We start from the raw sequence: 12,596 nt of genomic DNA on the forward strand, positions 1-12,596 counted from the left end.
CAGCAGTAGTACCAATAGTAGTAGTAGAAGCAGTTGTACTAATAATAGTAGTACTAATAGTAGTAGTATTAGCAGTACATACCTTTAGACTTGACTCATAATCGGTGTTGCCTTTAAACATGAGGCCCAGTCTCATGTGGATCTCCGTGGCTCGGGAGAAACTGGGGTCAACATAGAGCACTTCCTGAAACGCTTTTATCGCCCTGCACACACACAGAGACACAGGAGGAGAGGGTTAAACATAGGGTGGAACAAAACACGACACATTAAAAAAAAAGACTTTCATTCACAAAAGCAAAAATGTGTGGAGATAACCTCAGGGAGCTTTTTTTCATGGGATAAAAATAGAGCGAGTAGCTATGGCAAAGAACTAAAGGACTGTTGATTCTGAATGCTAGAGCATCCCTGAATTGTGTGGGTGTGTGTGAGTGAAAGAGCAAGCACCGCTGTCACCAAAATTACCCCCACCCACAACCACCCCGATATAAACCAAAAAAAATAAGACACCCCATATAGGCTACAAAACAAACATACTCCACTCTACTACTCCACCCCTCTCCTATACAAATACACACGTTACAAATAAACACCAACTATAACAACGTACACAAATAAATACACTCACAGTGCGGTTGTGAAAACAAAGGCTATCGTATGTCACCACGGAGGTCTGCCACAGCAAGAGAGACTACAGTAGAAACACTGATCTCACTGCTGAGGCTGCCTGTGCACTGCTCGCTCGCACGCACACACGCACGCACGCACACACGCTGCTGTGCTGAAGCAAAGCACTCTGAACCCATTGGCCTCTCTCTCCCCCTCCTATCCCTGTTCCAATCCTTCCTTCCTCCCGCTCTCGTTCATTTGTTCCCTCCAGAGAGCTAGGCGCTCCAGCTTCTCTAGGCTGGAACAGATTGGCAGAGACACAGAGCAAACGGCAGACAAGCTAACAGAGAATACCTTCTACAGGACAGACAGATAAGAGGCAGAACACTAAACAATACCAAGTGTTCTCTGACTGAACCCCAATTATACCAGAGTTAAACTATTAGTGACAAAGTCGTGTTATATTATGAATCTGACGTAGGCCATATCACCCGCTGCTCTAGCCCTGTAGCTCTCCAGGAACAATGTTGGTGATTAGGACTGGGAATTCCCAGGGAACTAACGATAGATTATAACTATACTTTGGTGCCGATACGGCATGTATTGCCATACACGGGGCTGCGCACAATTGGCCCAGCGTCGTCTGGGTTTGGCAGGGGTAGGACATCATTGTAAAAAAACATTTGTTCTTAACTGACTTGCCTAGTTAAAAAAAAAGAATAATAATTGCAATTCGATACTGTGATTGTATTGCGATTTGATGTTCCAAACATATTGCTCACCATGTCTGCTGCAGAGAGATAAGAGAGAGAGCTACTACTGATCAGTCATGGCAATAAAAAGGGCTGAAAACCAAAATGGTGCAGGTACAGTCAACTATCGCAAAAATAATATCCCGATATGTAACTGTCAATTTTCCCCCCCATCTCTATTGGTGACCACTTCTCTGGCCCTATGAGGTAACATTACATCTTTCAGCTCTGAATTCCTCGGAAGTCTCTAGCTGGTGATGTAACATGTCCTACATTGAGGGAGAAACCCAAATGACCCGCTTCTCTGTATCCCCCTCCTCCCCAATGTGGAACTCCCTTCCCCTGGGAGAGAGAAGGGCTATACTATATACAGTACCAGTCAAAAGTTTGGACACACCTACTCATTCAAGTGTTTTTCTTTCTTTTTAGTACTTTCTACATTGTAGAACAATAGTGAAGACATCAAAACTATGAAATAACACAAAAAATATTTTTTGTATTTTAGATTCTTCAAAGTAGCCACCCTATGCCTCTTGGCATTCTCTCAACCAGCTTCATGATGTCGTCACCTGGAACGCATTTCAATTAACAGGTGTGCCTTCTTAAAAGTCCATTTGTGGAATTTCATTCCTTCTTAATGCATTTGAGCCATTCAGTTGTGTTGTGACAAAGTGGGTATACAGAAGATATCCCTATTTGTTAATAGACTAAGTCCGTATTATGGCAAGAACAGCTCAGATAAGCAAAGAGAAATGACAGTCCATCACTATTTTAAGACATGAAGGTCAGTCAATCCGGAAAATTCAATAACTTTGAAAGTTTCTTCAAATGCAGTCGAAAAAACCATCAAGTGCCATGATGAAACTGGCTCTCATGCGGACCGCCACAGGACAGGAAAACCCAGAGTTACCTCTGCTACAGAGGATAAGTTCATTAGAGTTACCAGCCTCAGATTGCAGCCCCAAAAAAGCTTCAGAGTTCTCCACATCAACTGTTCAGAAGAGACTGCGTGAATCAGGCCTTCATAGTCGAATTGCTACAAAGAAACCACTACTAAAAGGACACCAATAAGAAGAAGAGACTTGCTTGGGCCAAGAAACACAAGCAATGGACATTAGAACTGTGGAAATCTGTCCTTTGGTCTGATGAGTCGAAATGTGCGACTTTTGGTTCCAACCGCCGTGTCTTTGTGAGACGCAGAGAGGTGAACGGATGATCTCTGCATGTGTGGTTCCCACCATGAAGGATGGAGGTGGTGGTGTGATGGTGTAGGGGTGATTTGTTGGTGACACCATCAGTGATTTATTTAGAATTCAAGGCACACTTAACCAGCATGGCTACCACAGCATTCTGCAGCAATACGCCATCCCATCTGGTTAGCGCTAAGTGGGACTGTCATTTGTTTTTCAACAGGACAATGACCCAAAACACACCTCCAGGTTGTGTAAGGGCTATTGACAAAGGAGAGTGATGGCATGCTGCAACAGATGACCTGGCCTCCACAATCCCCCGACCTCAACCAATTTGAGATGGTTTGGGATGAGTCGGACCGCAGAGTGAAGGAAAAGCAGTGCTCAGCATGTGGGAACTCCTTCAAGACTGTTGGAAAAGCATTCCTCGTGAAGCTGGATGAGAGAATGCTAATTGTGTGCAAAGCTGTTATCAAGGCAAACCTGTGGCTACTTTGAAAAATTGTAAATATATTTGGATGTTTTTAACCATTTTGATTACTAAATGATTCAATGTAGAAAATAGTAAAAATAAAGAAAAACCCTTGAATGAGTAGGTGTGCCCAAATGTTTGACTGGTACTGCTCAGTGATTTCTAACAAGTCAATTCATAAAATTTCTCCCTGCTAGAGCAGCTGGTCAACTGTAAGTGCTGTTATTGTTAAGTGAAAATGTCTAGGAGCAACAACGGCTCAGACACGAAGTGGTAGGCCACACAAGCTCATGGAAAGGTACCGCCAAATGCTGAAGCACGTAGCTCGTAAAAATCGTCTGTCCTCGGTTGCAACACTGGAAGCAACGTCAGTACAACTGTTTGTCAGGAGCTTCATGGTCAAGAAACCGCATACAAGCCTGGGGAAGGCCCTTTTCTGTTTCAGCATGACCATTTTTTATTTATTTTACTTTTTTATTTTACCTTTATTTAACTAGGCAAGTCAGTTAAGAACAAATTCTTATTTTCAATGACGGCCTAGGAACAGTGGGTTCAGGGGCAGAACGACAGATTTATACCTTGTACAATGTTCCAATATCTACTGGAAAGCCTTCCAAGAAGGAATGGAGGTTGTTATAGCAGCAAAGGAGGGAACCAACTCTATATTAATGACCATGATTTTGGAATGTGATGTTTGACGAGCAGGTGTCCACATAATTTTGGTCATGCCGTGTATGTAAACCTGGCAGGCTGACAGCACTGGAGGCACTCAAGGTCAAGGCAGGGGAGAAGAAAGGGGGGGTAAGGACCAGAACTAGGGTTGGTGTTGGCTAGCTTGTGTACACCTATCCAAACTGAAAAAGATCTCCTGGTCAAAAAAGTTGCACTTAAAACAATGGAGCACTCAAAAGTGTGCAAGTATCTACTTACTGTTATAGATGAATGCCTCACAAGCTAATGGAATGGCTGGAGTTGACCGATGCAAAACACATTTCTTTTTAATAAGGCCTAAGCATCTCATCATGCTCGTGGTATACATTGCTAATGGATGGGCTCCCCAATGCAATCATTAAATCAAGCTATATTTATATAGCACACTTCAGATGTAGAATGCAACGCAATGTGCTTTACAGGGGGAAAAAACATTTAAATAATGGAAATAAATGACATTTTTACTACGCAACAAACATCAGGGGAAAAAAAGAAGAAGGACAAACTAAAAAACACGAAGGAAAAGTAAAGCTAAAAAGATGTGTTTTAAGATCACAGTTTCAGCCCTGCTCAGGTTCTCTGGCAGGCTATGCCTCTCCATGCCTCTTAGTCCTAGGCTTTGGGATAGTTAAAAGGCCAGTGCCAGAGGACTTGAGGGACCTGGGTACATAACTTAAAAGCATGTCTGACTTGTATTTAAAAACCCAATAGAAAAACCTTAGATCTAAAACTCAGGCAGCCAGTGCATTACCCATTACCAATAACACTTTTTGGAGAAAAGCAAAACAAAAATAGCCTGATCGGATGGCTTGACTGTTGGCTTTATAACATTTAGATCCAATATGGCTCCTAATCATGGCAGTAACATTAGCTGCATTATTCTTGATAAAACAACAAACACACAATGACTGCCTAGACAACATTTAGATTCAAGATGACAGCCAGTTGCATGAAAGACACATCCTCGCAGTATTACTCCCTATGGAAACTAATAGAGGGGGCCTACCTTCTCTGTCCTGCCTGGGCCTCTGAGGAGGGGGGCTGCACTGGCCTAGACAGGGAGAAAGGGGACCTACAGTAGTCAATATCAGGCAATGCCACAGACACCTAGCAGCACTACACAGCCTCAGCAAAGCACTTACTCAACAAGGACCCAAGTACAGTAATACATACCCCATCACAGGTATATGGGGGAGGGAGGGTATTTAGTTACTACTCCTCTGGTGCAATGTAGGAAATCACTTTTGAGATTTGAATTATTCAGTTAGTAATTTATATAGTGGCACCTCTCCTACTAGCTGCTTGAAAATGGAAAAACAGTGTATATTCTCTCGCTCCAAAACCATAGTTTTAATTCCTTAATCTAAGACGTTGGGGATTTTTATTTAACTAGGCAATTCAGTTAAAAGAACAAATTGTTATTTACATTGACGGCCTACCCCGGCCTAACCCAGATGACGCTGGGCAAATTGTGCCCGCCCTATTTGACTCTCAATCACGGCCGGATGTGATTGTGATACAGAACCAGGGACTGTAGTGATGGTCAGTGCGTCAGTTGGAGTGGGCATTCTATGTTGTGTATTCTTGGTTTTGTATTTCTGTGTTTGGCCTGGTATGGTTCCCAGTCAGAGGCAGCTGTCGATTGTTGTCTCTGATTGAGAACCATACTTAGGCAGCCTGTTTTCCCAATATGGTTTGTGGGTAGTTGTTTTCTGTGTCTTACCAATTCAGAATTGTTTCGGTTTTCATTTATTTCTCGTTCTTTTGTGTTCGGTTAGATTTCATTAAAATATGGACACTTACCACGTTGCGCATTGGTCTGATCTTTCCTACTCCTCCTCAGAGGAGGAAAACCGTTACACACACACTACAGTTAAGTTTTAGAACACCTACCCATTCAAGAGTTTTTATTTGTACTATTTTCTACATTGTATAATAGTGAAGACATCAAAACTATGAAATAACACATGGAATCATGTAGTAAACAAAAGTGTTAAATCAAAATATATTTCAGATTCTTCAAAGTAGCCACCCTTTGCCTTGATCATAGCTTTGCACTATCTTGGCATTCTCTCAACCAAGCTTCATGAGGTAGTCACCTGAAATGCATTTAAATTAACAGGTGTGCCTGTTAAAAGTTAATTTGTGGAATTTCTTTCCTTCTTAATGCATTTTAGTCATTGTGTTGTGACAAGGTAGGGGTGGTATACAAAAGATAGCCCTATTTGGTAAAAGACCAAGCCCATATTATGGCAAGAACAACGCAAATAAGCAAAGAGAAACGACAGTCCATCATTACTTTAAGACATGAAGGTCAGTCAATCCAGAAAAGTGCGGTTGCAAAAATCATCATATGATGAAATTGTCTCTCGTGAGGACCATCACAGTAAAGGAACACCCAGAGTTCTCTGCTGCAGAGGATAACTTCATTGGAGATACCAGCCTCAGAAATTGCAGCCCAAATGAATGCTACACAGAGTTCAAGTAACATCAACTGTTCAGAGAAACCATTACTAAAAAGAAGAAGAGACTTGCTTGGGCCAAGAAACACAAGCAATGGACATTAGACCAGAGGAAATGTGTCCTTTGGTCTATACTCCAAATTTGAGATTTTTGGTTCCAACCGCCGTGTCTTTGTGAGATGTGGTGTGGGTGAACGCATGATCTCTGCATGTGCATTTCTGTAACTCCTTCAAGACTGTTGGAAAAGCATCCAGGTGAAGCTGGTTGAGAAAATGCCAAGAGTGTGCAAAGCTGTCATCAAGGCAAAGGGTGGCTATTTGAAGAATCTCAAATATAAAATATATTTTCATTTGTTTAACACTTTTTTGTTTACTACATGATTCCATGTGTTATTTCATAGTTTTCACTATCATTCTACAATGTAGAAAATAGTAAAAATAAAGAGAACCCCTTCGGTAGGTGTCCAAATATTTGACCACACACACACACACACACACACACACACACACACACACACACACACACACACACACACACACACACACACACACACACACACACACACACACACACACACACACACACAGAGAGAGATAGAGAATGCATTCGTTAAGAATTCAGACCCCTTGACTTTTCCCACATTTTGTTACGTTACAGCCTTCTTCTAAAATTGACTAAATGTTTTTCCCCTAATCAATCTACACACAATACTAATAATAATTTATTCAAAACAAAACGACTGAAATCACATTTACATAAGTATTCAGACCCTTTACTTAGTACTTTGTCGAAGCACCTTTGGCAGCAATTACAGCCTTGAGTCTTCTTGGATAGAACGCTACAAGCTTGGCACACCTGTATTTGGGGAGTTTCTCCCATTCTTCTCTGCAGATCCTCTCAAGCCCTGGCAGGTTGGATGGAGACCGTCTCTGCACAGCTATTTTCAGGTCTCTCCAGAGATGTCCTGGTTCTGGCTTGGCCACTCAAGAACATTCAGACTTGTCCCGAAGCCACTCCTGCGTTGTCTTGGCTATGTGCTTAGGGTCGTTGTACTGTTGGAAGGTGAACCTTCACCCATGTCTGAGATCCTGAGAGCTTTAGAGCAGGTTTTTATCAAGGATCTCTCTGTACTTTGCTCTATTCATCTTTGCCTCAATTCTGACTAGTCTCCCATGTCCCTACCGCTGAAAAACATCCCCAAACCATGATGCTGCCACAATGTTTCACTGTAGGGATGGTGCCAGATTTCCTCCAGACGTGAAGCTTGGCATTCAGACCAAAGTGTTCAATCTTGCTTTTATCAGACCAGAGAATCTTGTTTCTCATGGTCTGAGCGTCTTTAGGTGCCCTTTGGCAAACTCCAAGCGTCTGTCATGTGCCTTTTACTGAGGATTGGCTTCTGTCTGGCCACTCTACAATAAATGCCTGATTGGTGGAGTGCTGCAGAGATGGTTGTCCTTCTGGAAGGTTTTCTCATCTCCACAGAGGTACTCTGTTCTTGGTTCTTGGTCACCTCCCTGACAAAGGCCCTTCTCCCCCGATTACTCAGTTTGGCCGGGCGGCCAGCTATAAGAAGAGTGTAAGTGGTGCCAAACTTCTTCCATTTAAGAATGATGGAGGCCACTGTGTTCTTGGGGACCTTCAATGCTGCAGAAATGTTTGGGTACCCTTCCCCAGATCTGTGCCTCGACACAATCCTGTCTCAAGAGCTCTACAGATAATTCCTTCGATCTCATGACCTGGTTTTTGCTGACATGCACTGTCAACTGTGGGACCTTACATAGACAGGTGTGTGCCTTTCCAAATCATGTCCAATCAATTGAATTTACCACAGGTGTAAAAACATCAAGGATAATAGAAACAGGATGCACCGGAGGTCAACTTCAAGTTTCATAGCAAAGGGTCTGAATACTTATGGAAATCTTTTTATTTTTAAAAAATATTTCTAAAAACATGTTTTCGCTTTGTCATTATGGGGTTTGCGTGTAGATTTATGAGGAACTTTTTTTATTTAATCAATTTAAGAATAAGGATGTAATGTAACAAAATGTGGAAAAATTCAAGGGGTTTGAATACTTTCCGAATGTACTGTATGTATTTTACACACACACACACACACACACACACACACACACACACACACACACACACACACACACACACACACACACACACACACACACACACACACACACACACACACACACACACACACACACACACACACACACACACACACACACACACACACCTCTTTTTTGGGGGTAGGCACAAAACTACATTCATACTTTCATTATTTTATTTTACCGGTAACCTTCAGACAAGTCCCGTGACTTCTGGACGCAATAGAACAAAACGGAGAACACCATCATGTTTGTGTGTATCGCCCCGTTCCATAGAGTGGTTGTTCATAGGTCAAACCATTTGGACGCTACAGACGTTTTCGTGAAAAGACCGTTCACCCGCAGATGCGAAGTGCGACACTGGCGGATTGAGACGCATCCAATGCCAAACTGATATCTCTAGCTTAAACTGAAAGAACTTTATGGACATTTTCTTGTTATGAAACTTATATTCAAATCGACTTTGGGGGGTTAAATACCAGCTTTAGCAGTGGGAGAAAACAGTGAGAGACAACGATGGCCGTGAACTGGATTACACACACAGAGCACCCACTGCAGTGTCGACAGCATCAAAACAAGGTCACCCCTGTCAAGACTGTGTGCACATGTGAGTGTGTTAGTTTGCAGAGAAATACATCCCGCCACACACAACAGAGCATATCACACTACATCCTCTTCCTCTCCCCACACTTTAACCTTTCATGACTATAACCTGAGCATGCACAGTCGTGGCCAAAAGTTTTATGAATGACACAAATATTAATTTCCACAACGTTTGCTGCTTCAGTGTATTTAGATATTTTTGTCAGATGTTACTATGGAATACTGAAGTATAATTACAAGCATTTCATAAGTGTCAAAGGCTTTGATTAACAATTACATGAAGTTGATTTAAAGAGTCAATATTTGCAATATTTTTCAAGACCTCTGCAATCTGCCCTGGCATCCTGTCAATTAACTTCTGGGCCACATCCTGACTGATGGCAGCCCATTCTTGCATAATCAATGCTTGGAGTTTGTCAGAATTGGTGGGGTTTTGTTTGTCCATCTGCCTCTTGAACACAAGTTCTCATGGTTCTCGCCATGGACCCAAAATATCGATGTTTTGTTCCCCGAGCCACTTAGTTATCACTTTTGCCTTATGGCAAGGTGCTCCATCATGCTGGAAAAGGCGTTGTTCATCACCAAACTATTCCTGGGTGGTTGGGAGAAGTTGCTCTCGGAGGATGTGTTGGTACCATTCATTATTCATGGCTGTGTTCTTAGGCAAAATTGTGAGTGAGCCCATTCCCTTGGCTGAGAAGCAACCCCACACATGAATGATCTCAGGATGCTTTACTGTTGGCATGACACAGGACTGATGGTAGCGCTCACCTTGTCTTCTCTGGATGCCCCAAACAATCGGAAAGGGGATACATCAGAGAAAATTGCTTTACCCCAGTCCTCAGCGGTCCAATCCCTGTACCTTTTGCAGAATATCAGTCTGTCCCTGATGTTTTTTCTGGGGAGAAGTGGCTTCTTTGCTGCCCTTCTTGACACCAGGCCGTCCTCCAAAAGTCTTCGCATCACTGTGTGTGCAGATGCCCTCACACCTGCCTGCTGCTATTCCTGAGCAAGCTCTGTACTGGTGGTGCCCCGATCCCGCAGCTGAATCAACTTCAGGAGACGGTCCTGGCTCTTGCTGGACTTTCTTGGATGCCGTGAAGCTTTCTTCACAACAATTGAACCGCGCTCCATGAAGTTCTTGATGATCCGATAAATGGTTGATGTTGGTGCAATCTTACTATCAGCAATATCCTTGCCTGTGAAGCCCTTTTTGTGGAAAGCAATGATGATGGCACGTGCTTCCCTTGCAGGTAACCATGGTTGACAAAGGAAGAACAATGATTCCAAGCACCACCCTCCTTTTGAAGCTTCCAGTCTGTTATTCAAACTCAATCAGCATGACAGAGTGATCTCCAGCCTTGTCCTCGTCACCACTCACACCTGTGTTAACGAGAGAATCACTGACATGATGTCAGCTGGTCCTTTTGTGGCAGGGCTGAAATGCAGTTGAAATGATTTTTTTGGATTCAGTTCATTTGCAAAGAGGGACTTTGCAATTAATCTGATCACTCTTCATAACATTCTGGAGTATATGCAAATGGTCATCATACAAACTGAGGCAGCAGACTTTGTGAAAATGTATATTTGTGTCATTCTCAAAACTTTTGGCAACGACTGTATACAGTGAAGGATTTCCTTTCCCTGAACTGTCACCAAAGTTCGTCATCCCAAATCCCCTGAAGCACCAACAGGCTCTAGTCTCGCTGCATATAACATTTTCAAAGTTGGCTCATTCTATATTTTCTGTCAGCAGTGTTCGAGGCTATATTTGCTGTCAGCAGTGTTCTAGGCTATATTTGCTGTCAGCAGTGTTCTAGACTATAATTGTTGTCAGCAGTGTTCTAGGCTATATTTGCTGTCAGCAGTGTTCTAGACTATAATTGTTGTCAGCAGTGTTCTAGGCTATATTTGCTGTCAGCAGTGTTCTAGACTATAATTGTTGTCAGCAGTGTTCTAGGCTATATTTGCTGTCAGCAGTGTTCTAGACTATATTTGTTGTCAGCAGTGTTCTAGGCTATATTTGCTGTCAGCAGTGTTCTAGGCTATATTTGCTGTCAGCAGTGTTCTAGGCTATATTTGCTATAAGCAGTGTTCTAGGCTATATTTGCTATAAGCCGTGTTCTAGGCTATATTTGCTATAAGCAGTGTTCTAGGCTATATTTGCTAAAAGCACTGTTCTAGGCTATATTTGCTAAAAGCACTGTTCTAGGCTATATTTGGCCTAAAAGTGGCAGAAGCAGTAAATGGCAACATTCTTCGAAAAACAAAACGTCATATAAAAACCATGACAGTACTGATAGGCTGAATGCTTGACTGACACAGTAATTCCGACAAGATAACAGGTAGCCGATTCCTCAACAGTCACTCACACCAGTCAGGTAAGGGTTAAATGCAAACACACAGTAAAGAACATACAATAGCTAGACAAATGTATTGTATTACCACACAATTTCAGGACTAATTTCAAAGCCCATGAGGTCATTACATGCTGAAATAGTGAAGCAAATATAAGTCTCTGGTCTCTAGCCAAAAAAATGCACTAGAGTGCAATGGAAAATACTCAGGATGTGCAGCTACTTACCACTGAAATGCGTTGTAATGGAAGTAAACCATACCAAGGCCATATAAAAAGGCAGCATTCTGAAAGAGGGGGAGAAAACAATGAGTGTCAGAAACAGCACCAGAGCACTTATTTCTCAAACATCAATGTTTTTTTGTTTTTTTAAAGATGCCGTGACTGAACAACACTAATTACTCACTCAAGTTTAAACAACATAGACCATGAAACCAACCAGATCCCTAATAACATTAAGTTCTGGTTGAGCAATCTCACTGGAAAGTATCAGAGGTTCAAAGGTCAATGGCTAACACGTAAACATCTCTCTGTGCCAGTTCCCTGTGGGGAGTCTGCGGGGGGGTTAATCTGCTGCTCCAGTCACACCTGCCCAGGTAGAGAAACATACCTGGTGAAACAAACCTACACACCTCAACACTGTCACTATATTACTGCACCAGATATGGTTTAGATAACATAGACAGAAACAGTAGCCCCCTCATCCCTGAAAGGATTAAAGTGTATTCTACTGTATGTCCATGGTAGAGTAGAAGCCCAAATACATACTTCGGTTCATTTCAAATGAGTCTGAAATTCACCTTTCAGGGGTAACTGTTGTGGCCCAGTTTCATATAACAAACTGTAGTAATAGTCAGAACTGAAACCGGTAGAGGTGTTAAATCTCAAACCACATCACCTCCTACTCAGACAAACACACAAATCAAGTGGAAAACCAATTGCACGTTCAATATCAATCAGAGGTAAATACTGCACATAACAATGCCATTCAGAGCGCTTCACTACCAAAACACGAGAGAGTGCGTGAGAAGACTCACTGCACCATCTATGAAGCTTGGACTGAGGAGAGAGCAGGACAGGAAGGAAGGAAGGAACAAACTAATTCTGCTTCTACCAGCCATCAAAAGTGTTAAGTCTAGAAAAAGCTGAGAACAGCTGGGTTTTAGAAAACCCCGTTTTCTAAAACGCAGCTATTTTCAGCTCTTTCTAGACTTAAAGGGTGAGAGTGAGACAATCAGTGAGTTGAGAAACAGAGAGAAAGCATAAGTCAGAGTAGGGATGTTTCTGAAATCCTGTTAGTCTATGCTACATATTCATTCA

General features: G+C 42.3%; 1 protein-coding gene across 4 annotated transcripts in view; it reads right to left on the reverse strand.

The window, feature by feature from the left end:
- The window catches only part of kdm6a (lysine (K)-specific demethylase 6A), an 80,758-nt gene that overhangs the window by 50,660 nt on the left and 17,502 nt on the right, over positions 1-12,596 (reverse strand). The window contains exons 5-7 of one of the 4 annotated variants that reach the window (XM_052522117.1): positions 11,505-11,563; positions 4,738-4,782; positions 83-203 (exon numbers count right to left, since the gene is read on the reverse strand). In XM_052522117.1, the coding sequence (XP_052378077.1) occupies positions 83-203; positions 4,738-4,782; positions 11,505-11,563 (225 nt within the window). Of the gene's footprint in view, positions 1-82; positions 204-625; positions 645-4,737; positions 4,804-11,504; positions 11,564-12,596 lie in introns of those variants that run through there. The other 3 variants (XM_052522116.1, XM_052522118.1, XM_052522119.1) reach the window with 3 other exon arrangements.

The sequence above is a fragment of the Oncorhynchus keta genome, chromosome 7, assembly GCF_023373465.1.
Source record: "Oncorhynchus keta strain PuntledgeMale-10-30-2019 chromosome 7, Oket_V2, whole genome shotgun sequence".
NCBI lineage: Eukaryota > Metazoa > Chordata > Actinopteri > Salmoniformes > Salmonidae > Oncorhynchus > Oncorhynchus keta.